The following is a 21,371-nucleotide window of genomic DNA, read 5'->3' on the forward strand; positions in this document are numbered from 1 at the left end:
GCAATAACCTTGTGGGGCAATCTGAGCAAACGAACTACTTCTAGGATTGCTAGAGTGATATTTACAAGAATCCTAAGGAAATGTAATTCACCCACAATAGTAATACTGATCCCGAGAAGAACAGTGCATTTCATCACGGGTTCATCTGGTAAGAGAGAGAACTTCACAGAAACATCTATCAAACTCTATTGGCAAAGGCTAAAACTGGGGCGCTGTGCATCACAGATAGTTTAAACTGTCAAAATTCAGAATGTGTGCAGTTCAATGAGTCAGCCAATGTATTATATACTCCCACATGCTTTATAACAAACACAGTAACACCACAGAAAATGAATCTATCATGGATGTGACTAAAGTATATCCTACTGCACACTTTAGGAGTCTACATCTACATAACTACTCAGTAAAGATGCTGTAACTTACCAAACGAAAGCGTTGGTATGTTGATAGCAGACAATAAAAAACACACGAACACATACACAGATTTCAAGCTTTCACAACCCAAGGTTGCTTCATCCTTACCTCTTTCCTGACACACACAAATTTCAAGCTTTCGCAACCCAAGGTTGCTTCATCAGGAAAGAGGTAAGGACGAAGCAACCTTGGGTTGCGAAATCTTGAAATCTGTGTGTGTGTTTGTGTGTTTTTTATTGTCTCCTATCAACACACCAACGCTTTTGTTTGGTAAGTTACAGCATCTTTGTTTTTAGATATATTTTTCTCACGTGGAATGTTTCCCTCTATTATATTCATAACTACTCAGTAATTTACACTTAAGAGCTTGACAGAGGGGTTGTAATGTCCCCACAGAAAATACCCTCTACCACGCACCAATTAATCATTTTCAATCAAACCATCCACATTCATTTACTTTGGAAAAGTTATCTGATCTGATTTTCTTGTAATATATGCAGCGACAGCTCGACGACGCCAAAGTATTTTCTAGTGCGTTTATTCTTTGAAATAACAGAGATGCATATATGCATTCTCCATGGTTGTTAAGAGTGGTAACTAGGACAGCTTCTGGAGTACCTGTTGAGGGATTGACGTGTTTCTGAGAGATACATATTCTGCTTTTCTTCTCGCTAAAGCGAGCCAATTAACATTTGTGCCACTAGCGGTTTGTTTGAAGAGAAAGAGACTGTAAACGGAAAATAATTAAGGCATGGAATCACCGGAGATCTGGACATGTAATGGAGATGGATTTAATACACAATTTCCTCCATAAATAAGGTTTGTGACTTTTTTGTTCTGGAGTGAATGAACGAATGAGTTTTTTCTGAATCATTTGATGATCACGTTGGCCCTGTAATTAGTGGGGAAGTTTCAGCTGTGTTGAAGAGAGCCTGCAATCACGGAGTCTGTGTTAAATCGTCCAAAAAGGCTTCGTACACATGTGGAATTCGCAATCTTTCGTAAAAGGAACAAATTGTCCAAACGATTGATTCTCCCGACTGACTGCAGTGTTTAACAGTAATAATAAATGTAAAGATCTCTTACAGCAAGCCAGCCGCTGATTACCAAGACGAAGGACTCCACCAAAGATCCTATTTGGCTGATTTCACGTAATGAAATATTATATTAAAACTTGTACATAGATAAAGGAGAGAAAGAGAGAGAGCAAATGAAAATCCTCCATTAGTCTAATTTTTCGCCTGTCTTATCACGGATCAGCCAAGAACTGGGAGGGCCTTACTTTACTGTATAGATTTGTGTGTGAAGGTGAAGTGGTCTTAAAGGCAACAGATACACGTCTATACAGACAAGACATTACACAGAGATAGCGGCTAGCTGCATTCATCATCTATTCTTAGATAAAGAGACAGCAACTTATTATCCGAACATTTAAAAATGTATCAAACCATTTTCGGATTATTTCTCTATCATTCAACACTCTAACAGCATATGGGAAAAATTAACACTTAAATCTTTCCATGTGAGCTCAGATTGCTTGTTTTATTGCAATGATCATTTCTCCCTATGTAGTGGATATCAACAAAATATTTTTGCATTCAAAGGAGAAAGCTGGTGATCGAAATTTCATGAAAAGATCTCATCACATGGAAAAATGCCTTTGTTTTAATAACTGCCACATCAAGGCACATATCATATCTGTGCCACTCTCTCCCTGTTTCATGATAATATAGAGTTGAGGATACCATACCCTGGAGCAATACTTCAGAAAAGGATGGGCAACAAAGGTATAGGCAGTCTCTTTAGCAGATCTGATGCATCTTCTAAGTTTTCTGCCAATAAAAAGCAGTCTTTGGTTCCCGCTTTCCATGTGATCATTCCCATTTAAGTTGTTCATAATTGTAATCCCTAAACATTCAGTTGAATTTGCAATCTAGTAGAATATGTATGTGGATGTACATGTATAGAATATAAGTGCAGGCCTCATCAAATTTTGAAGGACAGCCTTTTGTACAAATTACTGAGAGATTCACTAAATGCAAATGGTTATGACAAAGTTCCAGTGGTCAGGGAACAACAGGAGGATGAGCTAGTCCATGAGGAATATCAAACATATTACAGGCCTGACTCATCATGGAGTTGCTCCCTGATCCATCAGTGGTGACTAACCGGTCTCTAGACAGAGGCTGGTTCTAAAAACCCCTAATTCATTTGCAGAGAACTGCATTACTTTTCTTCATGATGACCTAGTTGCCTCACTCATCATGTAAATATAATCATGCCAGGACCATACAAAATATAAATATATAAAGGAAGTGATCGATCAACTCGTCTTGTCTTATGCATTTTAAAATTCTGAATGCTTTAAGGGACCTTGCTTTCAGGGCCTTCAGATGTGTGACAATCAAATAAGTTTATCACTGAAAATAAGGCAAACTGAAAGGAACTAATGAGCCATTTGGGTTCCAAGATTCAGACAAACCTGTGATTAACCATCTGCTCCAAGGGCCCTCACCCACAGCTACTGCCTGCGCATATACAGTTTTCATGGATTGGAAAATCATCTTCTTGATATTTGTAACTTCATACATAATTAAGATTTATTTAGAATTTCCCAGAAGGTTATGCATCATATGAACTGGTGATAGGTCACATACTGCTGACAGTGGTAAGTCTGGATTCCTCACTGTGAAAATATTATGTAGACTTAATCAGTGGTAGAAGTGAAGTCCCAATCCCTGGCTGTGATGCAAGTGCAATGTCTATTGTGCAGGTCCAAAGAAGTGTATTTTTTCTTTAAACAATTAATGAGGTAACCACCACATTTCTGAGAAACACTCATGATGTTCTCTCATATAATCAATGATTTAGTGGAACATTTTACAGAGTTTGCAAATTACTGTGATGATAACATCGCATCATCTTTTGCTTGACAACCAAATGGCTGAGAGATTCTCAGTGGTTAGTGATAAACATTTGCAAAGTGTGCATGCCTCCCCGGGTTGCAAAGTGGTAAGCCTTATCTGAGAACAACTTGGATCATTCTGGTGCTGTGACCCACTGTCTCATTGTGAATTTTAAAATTTTCCCGGCGAATTGACTGTTCAAACAAATTTCGGGCTTGCAGCCGGTCATCGTTCAATACTTCGCACGATATTTCAACTGGGCACCTGCCAGTCATCTTCAGGTGAGCCATCGCAGACTGGCAAAAACGTCGTCCGTTCCGCAATATATAGCGTACTGTAACTATTCTGCGCATGCGTCGAGAAAACTTGATAGTTGAACCACACTGCCCGCCGGCAGCGCCCTCGCTGGAGGAATAGCGGAACTCAGTCGCCCTCTGCGTTGCTGTTTGCCACGGCGGTCGACACAATCTGTCGTCTTCGATTTGAGCAAATCGTGGAGATGATGGGATTCCATGCACTGTCCAGCTGGTAGCCGCTGTCACGGTTTAACAAATTTTCGCCAGTCGTATTTCTACGGATTCTTTAATAATGGAGTCCCAGAAAGACATTGCTGTGGACAAAATCATTGTTTTCTCATACTCCATTGAATGTCCAGTAGAAATACAATGTTCAGCAATAGCGGACTTGCTTGGCTGCAAAAGGCGGGTGTAACGTTGATGTTCAGTGCAGCGTTCTTTCACGGTTTGACCTATGTAAGCCATACAACATTGGCACGGTATCTTGTAAATTCCGGCCTTTCGTAGTAACAGATTGTCCTTAACTGATCCCACAAGGTCCGCAATCTTAAATGGTGGGCGGAAATAGTTACAGTACGCTATATATTGCGGAACGGATGACGTTTTCGCCAGTCTGCGACGGCTCACCTGAAGATGACTGGCAGGTGCCCAGTTGAAATACCGTGCGAAGTATTGAACGACGACTGGCTGCAAGCCCGAAATTAGTTTGAACACTGTCTCATTGTTCAGATATCTGCTGAATACACAATGTTCAGTCAATAAAGGGGTCACGAGATCACTTGGCTCTATACCTCTCCTGTTTCCAGCCCATTCTGTGTAGCTGCTTCCACATTGAAGTGTACATCCCCCCTTCACCTGAGATTACTTTTTTAATTCCATCTTAGCTACCAGATGGAGTCTCTAATTTGTTCTCCTACTATGACTCCCCCCCACCTTTCCCCTGCACTCCCAATTTTATATTCAACATTCCTCTAACCTACTCCTGCAAGCATCTGCAGGGTCTGCAAAAGCATGATCTTTGCTAACCTCCTCCAGATCTCTTGTTTTCTCTACCAACTGAGATCCCTTCCATTACTACACTATCCAGCCCCAGCCAAGATCCCTAATTGTCTTAATGATGTAATGAAAGTGTGTGTGAGTGTACGTGTGTGGTTTTTTTTTTTTAAGAAGTATTTTAGTCGAAAATTAAGCACTAATATAATACATCCTTCCAAGGAAGAAAAAATAAAAGAAAGAACGAACCCGCCCCCGAAAAATTTTCTTAAGTGAACTGGTGAAAACTGCTTGGCATCCTCACCAGACAGCAATGGGCAAGTGGAATAATTCCAGGTTCTGGCAGATGGTGAGATTGATATGGCCATCATACATTGTTTTCGAGGAGTTAGGCATTTGGTTGATGGGTCTTGCTCTAGCACAGGAACAGCCTCTGGTCTAATATCCACAACAAAGTGGGCAGCATACCAAGCCACATAGTCAGATCACCATCTATGAAACTTTCAGCTATGCACCATAATGCACCATATACATTCTCATTACATCAAGCCCTACTGCGTTTCTGGCTTTTTCTTGGTCTACAATTATTCTCTTATTCGAAGGCTCATTAGAACCCTTGCTTCACTTTGACGTTATATGTCAGCTCGCAAACAGTTCAAAACATTGCTTGTTCTTGAAAACCTTCCCTGAAGTGACTTGTGATAGATACCCATAGAGCTGCCCTTTTCAGTCACTCATAAATAATGAACTTGCTACGGAAGCGTGTTGTGGGATAGTAAAAAATTACTAATATATTTATGACTCCAAATATACATTTGTTCCCTTGATGCAATGTACTGCAAACAATGTTGTACTGCAATTTGCTGCCACTTTTTTAATATGTATACCATGCATTCTGAAAGTTCTATGAATCATTCAGTTCCCATTCACTGTTTTTCTTCCAAGAATGATGTGCAATAGACGCAGCCAAGCTAACTTATTGCTGCAAGTTTCTACAATGTGCAACTATTAGAAACTCTGACGGAGCTCTGTTGTTATGTGACATGTAGTTGTCAGTCACTGCCAGAAATGGAATTAAAATGTAAAGATAACTGTACAGAGATTATTGTAAATTTAAATGGAGGTTCATCTGTGAACTAGTACCTCAACTGATTGGATCTGCCATTTTGGGTTACCCTCCACTGTCAGAGCCCTCACTGCTTCAGTAACCAGAAATGTGAACAACACTGTGTTGGAGATAAAACTCTTGCTACTGGAGAGAAAAGAATGATTTAAGCAGAGGCTGGTTACATCTACTGAGCAAACTGTAAGTATCCTCTCGGGTTCAGATCTTACATGATTTTTTTTGTCTGAGGAGTCTGTGGTCAGAAGATACAATACTGTCTAGCCTGAGAACAGAAGGTTATGTATTTAGAGTGGTCACAAGAGCTGGACAGGTGGCACAGATTTTATCCAATGACTGGACAGTAATCATTCACATTGATGTTCCTTACTGAGGTTTGTCCAATAGAAGTGTAGCACAAAGACTGAGGGTAGACCTGTACAGAAGTCTGTTTTATACAACAGACTGTCCTGATAGAAACAAAATAGCTCTCAATAACATGGATATTCCTAATGGGTGTTTGTCAAAACAAAATGAAGTACAAAGATTATGGGTAAAATAAAACAACGGAAAATCCAGGATGGAATAATGACAATATTATGAATAGACTGATACCCAGTAAATGGCGGAGATGTTGAGGTGCTCACAGTCTAGCCTCAGCAGGCAGACACAGTGGTCATTTGTGTGTGAGCTGTGTTTGGCATGAATGTGTGTGTGTGTGTGTGTGTGTGTGTGTGTGTGTGTGTGTGTGTGTGTTATCTAATTCAGAAGAAGGGCTTTTGGCTGAAAGCTTACTTTTTTAGTAGTCTTTTTGTTGTTTCTGTCTGCAACTCAACATCTCCACTATATGATGATTAGCAATCTATTCTTTTCATTATATTGTCAAAGGTTAGCCATATAAAGTAACTTGTGTTACAAAACAGACTGCCCTGACAGCGACAAAACAGTAGCCACTGTTCCTGTATAGAAAAATGTACACAATAAGGGAAAGGCAACCACTCACCTATAGCACACCTTTATCATCATGCAAACCTGGCTAAAACAATATGTGACAGCCTCTACTTCATTCACAAAATCCTTTTATTTTGTAACCACAGCTTCCTGAAAGCATCACTGCAATAAAAACTCTTTCCTTTCAACAGTTGGAACAGCATTCCCAGCACTATCTGAGGAATCTGTCCGAGCTACTCCTGTTTTATGCCTGCGTGGATATGCCAAGAAAAAGCATAGCAGTCAGATCCAACCCCTAATAGCTCCCCTACCATGCTTTGCTGACTTACTTTACCTTACACATTTTCAAAAACTTCCTCCACCCTCCATGAAACATACAACTCCTGAAACATCCATCTGATAACACTATTGTCAATCTTTCTGGGAAAACTCGGTCCTCTGCAGAAGTCTCTGCTCTTTCTAAATCCTCACCTGTAGCCCCACACCTATGTTCATCCATGCTGCTGGACTTGTAAAGGAACTTATTTCCTTTCCTTGTTCCCTGCAATGGAAATATTTCTTTGCCAACCCCTCCCCTCCCCACCCGACAACCGTCAACCCAAACCCCTATAAAGATTCTTATTTAAAGCAGTTTCAACATCCCTCCAACTGTGGCCCTTTTCCTCTTCCACCCAGTTATCCCCTCATTATCTTTCTGGAATTCCTTATTTCTAACCTGGCTTCACCTTCCTTTCCTAAATCCCTCTCCACTGAGTTTGACACCACTTGTATGGAACACAAAGCTATCTGTAACCTAAACACCACTCCATGCATGATTACTCCTTCCACAGACAAAGGCTCCACTACAGTGGTCAAGAATCTTAGATGACTATGTGGCTCAGGATCTCTGCCAACTTTTGGACACCTCTGCATAAAAGCTTACTATCATGATCCCATCCCACAAGTCCAACGTTATCTCCAGCTGCTCCTCTAGGCCTTAGGGGTAATCCAAAGCCTGACACCTCAATCCATCTCCCTCCTCACACCAGCAACTCCCCTATATTTCTACTTTTTATCTGCTCCCCAAACTCCACAAACCCAACCCCACACTCCCTACTGGTCATCCCACTGTGGCTGGATGTAATGCCCCACAGAATGAACATCTCCCTTTGCTAACCAGCACCTCCAAATTACTGTCTGTAAGCTCTCATCCTACGTAAACTCTCCGCCATTCCTGTGCCATTACCACCACACTCCTTGTCAGTTACTGTGGATATGTCATCCTTGTACAACATACCCAATGCCCACAGCCTTGTGGCAATGGAACACTATCTTTCTCAATGTCCTCCTGCCCACCAGCTCTTTCCTAATTCTCCTAGCTAACCACACACCGAACCACAATTATTTCACTTTGGAAAGCCATATATACACACCTGGAGGAATCCTTCCTATCCAGTCAGCACCTAAACCTCTTGTTTGGTTCAGGTTCATTGATGACATTTTCATGATCTGCACTCACAGTTAGGGCATTCTTTGCTTTTCCTTCCATAACCTCAACACCTACTATCAAATACACTTCACCTGATCCTTCTCGACTCAATGAGCCACCTTCCTTGATGTCGATCTCCAGATCTCAGGTGGCTCCATAAAGACGTCTGTTCATGTTTCACTGTGACCTGCAATGAGGGACATTCTACCCAAAACCTTACCCACATCAACCAAATTAATATTCAGCCACCCACCCAACTTACAGAACATCCTTCCCCATCCCTATTACAATCCTGCACCGCATGGGTCACTCCTGGCCACTCCCTTGTAGCGCGCCCAGGTGCAAGACCTGTCCCATAAAACCACAGACAAATCACAGGCATTTTGTAGACAATAAAAGGAAGGCCACATGTGAAAGCAACCACTTTATATATCAGCTATGCTGCAATTATTGCACAGCATGCTATGTGGGCATGACAAGTAAACAATTGTCTACTCGCACGAATGGCCACCACCAACCTGTAACAAACCTGGCAAACCACAAACTAGATCATCCAGTTACTGAAACATGCTGCATACCACAACACAAATTACTTCAACAGCTGCTTCACTACATGGGCCTTTGGACACTGCCTCCTAGCACAAGTTTCTGTGAACTACACAAGTGGGAACTGTCCCTCCAGCATATCCTAGACTCTTGCTATCCCCCTGGCCTAAACCTCTGCTAACCTCTTTGCCAAAGCCTCACCTTACCTTTCCCCTTCTTCCTTCAGTTCACACTACTACTTTCCCATCCATATCACGTACTGCCTTCTCCCACCACTCTTGTTACCTCCATGTGGGCTCTCTCTCTCTCTCTCTCTCTCTCTCTCTCACTCTCTCTCTCTCTCCCTCTTTCTATTCATCTCAACCTTCTCCCCCCTTTCCTTCCCCCTCCCTCTTTCACACTGTACTCTTCCATCTTGTTGAGTCACTTGTTGAAAGAGCTGCCTCTTTCCCGCTATTCCCTTCTTGTGTCATTTCCTAACCTAACCTTTCCCTTCCCCATTTCCTTCAGCCCAGGCAATTGATAATCATTAATCAGTCTCACAATGGCCACTGGGGTGTGCATTTAGATGTCTGTGTTGTTTGGGTGAATGTGTGTATATTGACTAGAAAGAGAGCAAGAGCTCGAAAGCTAGTGTGAATAGTGTTTCCTTGTATGTGTTTCTATGTTCCAGTCAGATCCAACCCCTCATAGCTCCCCGACCATGCCTTGCTGACTTACTCTACCTTACACACTTTCAAAAACTTCCTCCACCCTCCATGAAACATACAGTCATTCACATGGAATGGCTCACTGATGTTCGTTTAATGGAAATAAGAACTAAGTTTGTGCCTAGATGTATAAAGTAATTTGTGTTACAGATTGCCTTGACACTTTAAATGGGAATTACACACAACATAATAGCATTACAAAAGTGTAATTATTTCCATTTAATAACTGTAATCAACATACTAAAGCAATGATCAAAAGAAGGGTTAGTTTATAAACAATAGCACTTCATAACATATGTTCTTGCTCAGGGTAACATAACTTCCTCTATCTCTGACGCCTGAAACAACTCACAAAATGAATTATTGGATGAACTACAGTTTAATAAGGAAGCCAAACCATGATGTTCTTTGGTGTTTTCAAAATTTATAGCCAAAGTCTAAGTTATATTATCTGCAAGAAGGTGGGGATAAATCAACCAAATGATCAACTCGGAACCTTAGTATCATTAATCTGACACTTTACCATTTGATTTTCAAATGGCTGTAATCAGATACAGATCACATTATACATAAGTAATACACAGAACTAGCTATTTGTACCCATGATTTTGTATAAGAAATTGAAACTAGATTTTTTGTTACCTGCGGCCTCTGATCCAGTTCAGAAGCACAGTGGACGGACTTTGGACATCCCGAGCTGTAAAGAAAAGTGGTTAAATTAAACTTCTTTAGAGTGAATGAAATGTGCTGGAGTTAATGAAATATTATGTTTAACAATAAGGACTATGAAATGTAACTTCCCAAATAAACTGGATGAAAGCAATATAATTATTTCCAGCTACAGATTTCTTGAACACAGCACAAAACAATGACAGTGGATCTCAAACTATTGAATATTGGGGTATTTATTGTATATTGTATATTGACTGAGGGAGGGGAAAGCAAAAAGCAAGTAACATAAATAATAGCATAATTTCTGTCTACAAGTTTCTGATATGTCTTCTTTATTTTTACAGAAGGTGGATATCTACTTTCTGTATTATATGCAGAGCTGGCCCCTGCATATTTGGCCACCACACTCATAATGTGCTTCACGAGCCACATATGGTGCCTGCTGTAACACTGGAGGTTGTGAACATAAGTTTCACTGGGCTGTTTACCGCCAAGCCTCCTGCAGTTGTCACAGCATCTGGGGGCAGAAAATGCGCCAATACGTGGCATGCACATCACGGAAAATGATGCTGCAGTTGCAGACACTAATTTGAGTCGATGCAGTCACTTGTCCATGTGACACCACATCTGCTTTCCTCTGCAGACAGGTACTCAGGTCACGGCATGGTCCCTCAACAGCAAGTTGCATTCCAGACTCCAGACCAATTGCCAGCTGCCAGAATTCTGCTCTAGCTCCAGATCGACTGTCAGCTGCTTTGAGTTTATGCTTCATATCACAATGCATGTCACTTCTGCAACCACCAGAAGTGCTGTCTCACACCTTCACTGGCAATGTCAATCACTTGATGTCTGTCAGTCGCTCCTGAAAACTGCACCTGCGCCTTGACAGCCCACAACTGTGAGATACAGTGCCACTGATCATCCTCTGCACTTCTCAGCTCTCCCCCATTACCAATAATCATGGACTTCGTCATAGTGGGCACCCACTACACATCATTTACATGGACTTTTAAGTTGTACCTAGTGTGGACTTCTGTCCTATAAAACTGTACTGAGTTTAGTTCATGATTAAATAACAAAGAGCGGCTATACATCATATGTATTCAGTCAATGCCTGTTACACCACTCGACCAAGGTTGTAACAAATGGGTCAAATGGCTCTGAGTACTATGGGACTTAACATCTGAGGTCATCAGTCTCCTACAACTTAGAACTACTTAAACCTAACTAACCTAAGGACATTACACACATCCATTCCCGAAGCAGGATTCGAACCTGCGACAGTAGCAGTCGCGCGGTTCCAGACTGAAGGGCCTAGAACCGCTCGGCCACAGCAGCTGGCAAGGTTGTAACACTTTCTCACTAGATACACTAATGGGAAATGAGAGGAACAATATGAAGTATTCGCTTGAGAGTGCTAACTTTATCTGACAAAATAATTTGTTCAACCACAGCATAAAATCACATGAAATTCTATTAAATGCAACATTTCTGGTAACGAAAACTTACTTTTTATTGTTACAATTTTTACTTACATCTGCTTACGCACTGTACCATCTACGCAAGATTGCTGTATGTACCATCCACGCAAGATCATACCTTTTTGCACAGGTACACATGTCTCTCTCTCTCTCTCTCTCTCTCTCTCTCTCTCTCTCTCTCTCTCTCTCTCTCTGTGTGTGTGTGTGTGTGTGTGTGTGTGTGTGTGTGTGTGTTAAAAGTTATGTTAATTGTGTGTGACCCACACTACAACCGCAACAAACATCTACATCTACATCTTCACCTTCATAGTTACTCTGCAATTCACACTTACGTGCCTGGCAGAGGGTTTATTGAACCCTTTTCATACTACTTCCCTACTATTCAACTCTCAAATGGCACGTGGGAAAAAGGAACACCTAAATCTTTCCGTTCGAGCTCCGATTTTAGTATGATGATTATTTCTCCCTATGTAGGTGGGTGTCAACAAACTATTTTCACATTCAGAAGAGAAAGTCGCTGATTGAAATTTCATAAATAGATCTCGAAGCAAAGAAAACCACCTTTATTTCAGTGACTGCCACCCCAACTCGCATATCATATCAGTGACACTCTCACCCCTATTGCATGATAACACGAAATGAGCTGCCCTTATTTGCACTTTTTCGATGTCCTCCATCAATCCTGGTAAGCATCACATAATGCACAGCAACATTTTAGCGGAAGACGGACAAGTGTAATGTAGGCTGTCTCTTTAGTGGGTTGGTCACATCTTCTAAGTGTTCTGCCAACAAAGTGCAGACTTTGTTTCACCTTCCTCACAATATTATCTACGTGGTCTTTCCAATTTAAGTTGCTTGTAACTGTAATTCCTAGGTATTTAGTCGAACTGACAGCCCTTAGATTTGTGCGATACCCAAAATTTATCAGATTTCATCAAGTACCCATGTGGATGACCTTGCACGTTTCTTTGTTTAGTGCCAATTGCCACTTTTCGCACCATACAGAGTTTCTATCTAGATCATTTTGTAATCGGAATTGATCATCTGATGATTTTACTAGATGGTAAATTACAGCATCTTCTGTGAATAATCCAAGGGGGCTGCTCAGATTATCACCTAGATCATTTATGTAAATCAGGAACAGCAGAGGGCCTATGACACTACCTTGAGGAACGCCAGATATCACTTCTGTTCTACTCGATGATTTACCATCTATCACTATGAACTGTGACCTCTCTGAGAGGAAATCATGAATCCAGTCACACAGCAAAGATGATACTCCATATGCATGCAATTTGATTAGTAGTCACTTGTGAGGAACGGTATCAAAAGCCTTATGGAAATCTAGGAATATGGAATCGATCTGAGATCCCTCGTCGACAGCACTCATTACTTCATGGGAATAAAGAGCTAGCTGTGTTGCACAAGAACGATATTTTCTGAATCCATGTTGGTTGTGTGTCAATAAGTCATTTTCTTCAAGGTGAATCATAATGTTTGAGTACAGTATATGCTCCCTCTCCCATGAACCGTGGACCTTGCCGCTGGTGGGGAGGCTGGCGTACCTCAGCGATACAGATGGCCGTACCGTAGGTGCAACCACAACGGAGGGGTATCTGATGAGAGGCCAGACAAACGTGTGGTTCCTGAAGAGGGGCAACAGCCTTTTCAGTAGTTGCAGGAGCAACAGTTTGGATGACTGACTGACCTGGCCTTGTAACATTAACCAAAACTGCCTTTCTGTGCTGGTACTGTGAACGGCTGAAAGCAAGGGGAAACTACAGCCGTAATTCTTCCCGAGGGCATGCGGCTTTACTGTATGGTTAAATGATGATGGTGTCCTCTTGGGTAAAATATTCCGGAGGTAAAATAGTCCCACATTCGGATCTCCAGGGGGGGACTACTCAAGAGGACATCGTTATCAGGAGAAAGAAAACTGGCGTTCTACGGATCAGAGCATGGAATGTCAGATCCCTTAATCGGGCGGGTAGGTTAGAAAATTTAAAAAGGGAAATGGATAGGTTAAAGTTAGATATAGTGGGAATTAGTGAAGTTCGGTGGCAGGAGGAACAAGACTTTTGGTCAGGTGAATACAGGGTTATAAATACAAAATTAAATAGGGGTAATGCAGGAGTAGGTTTAATAATGAATAAAAAAATAGGAGTGCGGGTAAGCTACTACAAACAGCATAGTGAACGCATTATTGTGGCCAAGATAGCCACGAAGCCCATGCCTACTACAGTAGTACAAGTTTATATACCAACTAACTCTGCAGATGATGAAGAAATTGATGAAACATATGATGAGATAAAAGAAATTATTCAGGTTTTGATAAGAGACGAAAATTTAATAGTCGTGGGTGACTGAAATTTGCGAGTAGGAAAAGGGAGAGAAGGAAACATAGTAGGTGAATATGGATTGGGGGTAAGAAATGAAAGAGGAAGCAGTCTGGTAGAATTTTGCACAGAGAATAACTTAATCATAGCTAACACTTGGTTCAAGAATCATAAAAGAAGGTTGTATACATGGAAGAATCCCGGAGATACTAGAAGGTATCAGATAGATTATATAATGGTAAGACAGAGATTTAGAAACCAGGTTTTAAATTGTAAGACTTTTCCAGGGGCAGATGTGGACTCTCACCACAATCTATTGGTTATGAACTGTAGATTAAAACTGAAGAAACTGCAAAATGGTGGGAATTTAAGGAGATGGGACCTGGATAAAGTGACTAAACCAGAGGTTGTACAGAGTTTCAGGGAGGGAACAATTGACAAGAATGGGGGAAAGAAATAAAGTAGAAGAAGAATGGGTAGCTCTGAGGAATTAAGTAATGAAGGCAGCAGAGGATCAAGTAGGTAAAAAGACGATGGCTAGTAGAAATCCTTGGGTAACAGAAGAAATATTGAATTTAATTGATGAAAGGAGAAAATATAAAAATGCAATAAATGAAGCAGGCAAAAAGGAATACAAATGTCTCAAAAATGAGATTGACAGGAAGTGCAAAATGGCTAAGCAGGGACAGCTAGAGGACAAATGTAAGGATGTAAAGGCTTATCTCACTAGGGGTAAGATAGATACTGCCTACAGGAAAATCAATGAGATCATTCCATTGGAGAAAAGAGAGCCACTTGTATGAATATCAAGAGCTCAGATGGAAACCCAGTTCTAAGCAAAGAAGGGAAAGCAGAAAGGTGAAAGGAGTATATAGAGGGTCTATACAAGGGCAATGTACTTGAGGGCAATATTATAAAAATGGAAGAGGATGTAGATGAAGATGAAATGGGAGATAAGATACTGAGTGAAGAGTTTGACAGAGCACTGAAAGACCTGAGTCGAAACAAGGCCCTGGGAGTAGACAACATTCCATTAGAACTACTGATAGCCTTGGGAGAGCCAGTCCTGACAAATCTCTATCATCTGGTGAGCAAGATGTATGAGACAGGCAAAATACCCTCAGACAAGAAGAATATAATAATTCCAATCCCAAAGAAAGCAGGTGTTGACAGATGTGAAAATTACCGAACTATCAATTTAATAAGTCACAGCTGCAAAATACTAACGCGAATTCTTTACAGACAAATGGAAAAACTAGTAGAAGCCGACCTCAGGGAAGATCAGTTTGGATTCCATAGAAATGTTGGAACACGTGAGGCAATACTGACCTTACGACTTATTTTGGAAGAAAGATTAAGGAAAGGCAAACCTACGTTTCTAGCATTTGTAGACTTAGAGAAAGCTGTAGACAATGTTGACTGGAATGCTCTCTTTCAAATTCTAAAGGTGGCAGGGGTAAAATACACTAAGCAGATTCAGAAGGATGTAGGTTGCAGTGGGTACCGGGAGATGAAGAAGCTTGCACAGGATAGAGTAGCGTGGAGAGCTCCATCAAACCAGCCTCGGGACTGAAGACCACAACAACAGTATATGCTCCAAAATCCTACTGCAAATTGAGGCCAGTGATATGGGTCTGTAATTCAATGGGTTTTCCTATTTCCTTTCTTGAACATTGGTGTGACCTGCGCTACTTTCCAGTCTTTAGGAACAGACCTTTCGTCAAGTTAGTGATCCTTTCGTCAAGTGAGCGGTTGTATGTGACTGCTAAGAAAGGCACTATTGTGTCTGCATACTCTGAAATGAACCTGACTGGTATACCATCTGGACTGGAAGACTTGCCTTTCTTAAGTGATTTGAATTGTTTCGCAACACCTAAGATATCTACTTTTATGTCACTCATGCTAACAGCTGTTCTGGTTTCAAATTCTGGAATATTTACTTTGTCTTCTTTCGTGAAGGACTTACAGAAAACTGTATTTAGTAACTCTGCTTTAGTGGCAACATCATCGGTAACATTTCCATCGCTATCGCACAGTGACGGTATGGACTGCTTTTTGCCGCTGGTATACTTTACATACAACCAGAATCTCTTTGGGTTTTCTACCATATTTTAAGACAATGTTTCATTGTGGAAACTATTAAAAGTATCTCGCATTGACGTCCACACTAAATTTCGAGCTTCTGTGAAACTTAGTCAGTCTTGGGGATTTTGCATTCTTCTGAATTTGGCATGCTTTTTTTGTTGCTTCTGCAACAGTGTTCTGACGTGTTTTGTGTACCATGGTGGATCAGTCCCGTCTCTTAATAACTTATGTGGTATGAATCTGTCTATTGCTGTCAATACTGTATCTTTGAATTTGAGCCATATCTGGTCTACACTTACATCATTAACTTGGAAGGAATGGAGACTCTGTCTTAGGAAGGCGTCAAGCGAATTTTTATCTGCTGTTTTAAATATATGTATTCTGCATTTATTTTTAGTGGTTTTGGTTGATATGGTTTTGAGCCTTGCTGACCTTGCGTTCATTAATCCCTATATCCGTCATGACACTCTCCATTAGATCAGGATTATTTGTGTCTAAGGGGTCAAGTGCGTTTTCGCAACCATTTACAATTCGTGTGGGATCATGTACTATTGTTCAAAGTAATTCTCAGAGAAAGCATTTAGTACAATTTCGGAAGATGTTTTCTGTCTACCACCAGCTTTGAATATGTATTTTTGCCAACAAATCGAGGGTCGATTGAAGTTTCCACCAATTATAACTGTATGAGTGGGGTACTTATTTGTAATGAGATTCAAGTTTTCTTTGAACCATTCAGTTATTATATCATCTGAGGCGGGGGAGGGGGTCAGTAGAAGGAGCCAGTTATTATTTTGGTACGACTGTTGAGTACAACCTCTACCCATAGTAATTCACAGGAACTATATATTTCAACTTCACTACCAGGTAAACTAGTACCAACAGACACAAACACACCACCACCTACTAATTTAATCTATCCTTTCTGAACACGGTTTGCGAATCTGTAAAAATTTCGGCAAAATTTATCTCCGGCTTTAGCCAGCTTTCTGTTCCTATAATGATTTCAGCTTCAGTGCTTTCTATCAGCGCTTGAAGCTCTGGTACTTTTCCAATACAGCTACGACAATTTACAACTACAGTACCGACTGTTGCTTGGTCGATTCTCGTCATTTCTTTGCCCTGTACCCTTTGAGACTGGAGCCCTTCTTCATCTTTCCTGAGACTGTCCAACCTAAAAAACCGCCCAGTTCACACCACACAGCCCCTGCTACCCATGTAGCCACCTCCTGTGTGTAGTGGACACCTCATCTATTTAGCAGAACCTGAAACCCCACCACCCTATGGCGCAAGTCGAAGGAATTTGCAGCCTACATGGTCGCAGAACCATCTGAACCTCTGATTCTGACCCTCCACTCGGTTCTGTACCAAAGGTCCGCAATCGATCCTTTCGACAATGCTGCAGATGGTGAGCTCTGCCTTCATCTCACTAGCATGACTGGCAGTCTTCACCAACTCAGATAGCCACTGGAAACCACAGAATCTCTTCCGAACCATAGCGACACACGTCATTAGTGCCGACAGAGCTGCCACCTGCAGTTGGCTGCACCCTGTGCCCTTCATGGCATCCAGAAGGACCTTTCCACATCTTGGATGACTCCCCCCGGTATGCACATGGAGTGCACATTGGCTTTCTTCCCATCCTTAGCTGCCATATCCCTAAGGGGCTTCATCACCTACCTAACACTGGAGCTCCCAATGACAAGCAATTCCACCCTCTGCCCTTGTCCAGACCTCTCGAGAAGACCACCGGCCACTGCTGCAACAGATGAGGCCGCCCTTGCTGGCTCAGAAGTACTTTCAGCATTGGGCAGTACCTTAAACCTATTACGGAGGCGTAAGGGTACAGCCTTGCGGCCAGCACCAACTTTTGCCTTCCGCCCAGGGATTCGCAACCCCGCCATGGCTCGCGAATCACCATCAGGCAAGTGTCGACCATCAGGGATGTCCGAATCCGAGGGTGCAGTGGCATCAGAGATCCCCAGATGATGCTACAGGTTCCAGAGGCGCCAAAGCACTCACCTCGGGCGTCCCAATGTCACCGTGGCCCAGGGCAACAGCCTGGAGCCTGTCAATCATGGCCAACACAGCTTCCAGCTGTTTACAGACCACAGCCAATCCCCCCTGAATCCGAACACAACAGGCACAGTACGTATCCATCCTTAACAATCTTATTTCATCTCTTTTATCTCACAAGTCGTTCAAAACAAACAGATGACTGACTACTATGCAAAGCCCTCACTTTTGTGAAGATACGGTCACAGATTTTCTAAATGTTGGTGTTTCCTGTGTCATTGTTAACAAGCTTCCTCATTAAGTCATGTTCCACAAATGCTCAACTGGAGCATACTCTGGTACTGAGATGGTGAGGAAATTTAACACATGTTGGTTGCTGTTAACACTATTGTTGGCAGTAAACAGTCCATTGGCAGAGTAAGAATGGCAATATAATTAAATGAATGGTGTTTTAATGTGTGCTCAACTGGGCAGTATTACCTACATGAACAGTGCTTTCTCACTGCAACGTACTATTATCCAAACCATGTTATCCTTTGTGTTACAGCTTTACACATACGAAGGAAGGATGGTTTGGATTTATCACCCACTGATGATTAAATCTTTAGAAACAGAGAAAATTCTTGAGTAGGACAAGGAAATAAATACGAAACCATGTAAAACTTAAATCTGGTTGGCTGAACCTCACTTCTATTGAATAGGAGTTTGACGTCTTACCTACTGCATCATCTCGATTGATCTTATAGGGACAAGCTGTTTCACTGTTGTACAAGTTTTATTAGCAACCAAGCAAAACCTACTCATGACAAAGATTTCAAACTTTCACCATTATTAACTATTAATTCTTCTTTCAGGACAGCATTATAAGCTGGCTGTGGTATGTTTTGACAGATAACGTTGAGGCGTAACGCCTTATAACGATCCTGCCTTGGAGACGGTTAAGTGGGAGATGTGTTTCAGAGCTGTAGAGTGACAGATGGTGACGTGAGACTGGACGCGCACGTAGTTTATGTATCAGCCGATAGAGGACAATACTGGATACGGCGACCGTGATTTTAGTTTCGATTGTGCCCACTAGAGTGCACTACAGTAATAGAATGGTTTTCATAAGCTGTTATAGTATTTTCATAAAGTGTTCTTATGTTTTTTTGTGTATGTAAAATGTTATAAATGTATTTTACCAGTATGAATGATGTGTGAGTGTGGATTAATGTTAATATGAAGATAATTGTTTAACGAGTTATGTAGTAGGATTTAGTGTGGGAACATTTCAAAGAAGTATGGATATGAACAAAGGGGATTTTTGTAGAATAGATCTGTAAAGTAAGTTTATGGTAAAGGGAAAGTTAATTCAGGTATAAATAACAATAGTAAATAACTTTATGCATAAGCAAAACTTCAACATATTAGATCATTACGTCGGTAAAAAGTGCAGTTGTGAGGTTTACTATTTTGCGATTGGTTATTGACGAAAAGCGCGGACTGCCGCGGGAGAATGTTGTCTTGCTATTGGCTGTTGAGTAAACTGACCAATGGTAAAGCAATATTCTTCACGCGCCTTTCTCTGCTGGTAGAAAAGACTTAGGTTATTCTAGAGAAGAGTCAAAGCCTAGCCATGAAACAGATCGGATGTGTGTAGTAGTAGTTCCGATGGAAACAATAAGTTGCTGGATCTAACAGTGTTCCATACATCAAAAGTGTTGGAAAGTGACGGCATAATTATTCCGATGTGTGTGTAGAAATTTCAGAATTTTTAAGTGAATTTTGTGACGAGAAATGACATATATTCCGCGTGGTGTATTGAGCAGGTCGGTGGCTAAAAACTGTGACTGCATTTGGTACCGACAGACTTCATATTTGGCAAGCATTCTCAATCAAAAACAATCAGTATTTTTGTAGCTATTACGTTTTCGGGAAATGCAACACCATAAACTTGCTAACGTGAGAGAAAGGGATTGTGAGTGACTGTGTTAACACTAGCACGGGCTTGGCAGTGATACTTGTTCACCTAAGTTTCAGAATCTATTAATTGAGGACAAAATTTCCAACCTTTCATTTAGTGACAAAACTTTCTCCCGAAACGTAGATTAGGGACTTTAATTGCAGCCTGGTTGACGTCGAAGAACAGAGTAGGTTTCACTCGGCTTTCCTACTGATGATCTGCTGAGACAATGTTCACAGTTAGCTGCAGGTCCATCGTAAAGGGACGGAAAGAACCGAGCCGCCGCACGTGGTGCATCAGTGCCGGGAAACACTAAAGCCGTAATAATTTGTATCCGCAGTCGAGAGAAAGATTTTGATGGACTGAAAAGTGAACGTTAGTGAAAGAATTTAGTGAATCAGTACTAGCAGAAGTTTGAACGGAACCCGTTTCGAGTTGCTGGAGTTGCAAGAAAGATGATGATACGCAATGGCTGTAGTAGCGATGGAAGCACAGCGAAGCAGCAGATGGCATCTTAGTGGCGGCGGCGAGCAGTACAACGGGGCAGCGCTGCGGTCAGCCTACACGACGAGCGGGGGCCCGGAAACTGTTATGGCAGCCGCAGGGGATCAGACTCGCAGTTTCAACACGCCGAGGCTACAGCATTCGACAAAAGATAAGTTAACTTTGTTACATCTGTTGTGTGTGTGTGCTGAAAGACTGAGAAACACGGCAAGTGATAAAGATTTTGTGAATACGGTGAAGGAGGAAGAACTTTTATTCAGTGTGAGTGCTTCAAACACTAGCACACCTGAACAGAGAGAAGGAGTAGATGTTAAAATAAAAGGGGATGTTTTTGATGATATTTCTATGTTATTTATGGACAGTGGAATTGAGTCTGCTTCAAGTATGTCTGTTAAAGTAACTAGTGGGGATAATACTAATTCAAAAAGTGACATTAAGCATGAACTCAGTAATGATCAGGTGTGTGATGATAGTGTTGGGAATGTTACTGAATCAAATGTATCAAATGCGGCTACCAAATTTGGTATGGTGCCAGTGGAACAAGGTAAACAAGAAACAGTGATGCCAAAAATGGAACTAGGAAGTATGCAGGAAATGTTTGCCGTTTTAATGGGCTCTATACAAGGACAATTTAATTTGGCTGAAAAAATTAATAGTAAACTCAAAAAACTTGACAGTGGTTTTATTGAAAAACTTGAAAATCAGACTGCTGTTTTAAAAGAAATGTGGGAAAATGAATTGAAGTCATTAGAAAATAAAGTAGATGACAAAATTTCTCGAGTTGAGAATAATTGCAAAAGATCTGTTAGCATTGTAAAAGGTGAAATAACAGAGGCTTTGAAAAGAGTTGCTATTGGAAACAAACAAAGAGTAGATGAAATTAAAGAAGGCCTACAAAAAGTACAGCTTAAAATAGTGGCTGTAGAATCTGCAAGTGAAACTGATCACAAAG

The 21,371-nt window shown here is 41.3% G+C and overlaps 1 protein-coding gene across 1 annotated transcript in view; it reads right to left on the bottom strand.

Annotated features, from left to right (window-relative positions):
* LOC126175371 (protein lava lamp) overlaps positions 1-21,371 on the bottom strand; it is a 166,539-nt gene that overhangs the window by 7,736 nt on the left and 137,432 nt on the right. Inside the window, exon 12 of the mRNA XM_049922138.1 lies at positions 10,029-10,083. Within this exon, the coding sequence (XP_049778095.1) occupies positions 10,029-10,083 (55 nt within the window). The remainder of the gene's footprint in view (positions 1-10,028; positions 10,084-21,371) is intronic.

Source organism: Schistocerca cancellata, chromosome 3 (assembly GCF_023864275.1).
Source record: "Schistocerca cancellata isolate TAMUIC-IGC-003103 chromosome 3, iqSchCanc2.1, whole genome shotgun sequence".
Classification (NCBI taxonomy): Eukaryota; Metazoa; Arthropoda; class Insecta; order Orthoptera; family Acrididae; genus Schistocerca; species Schistocerca cancellata.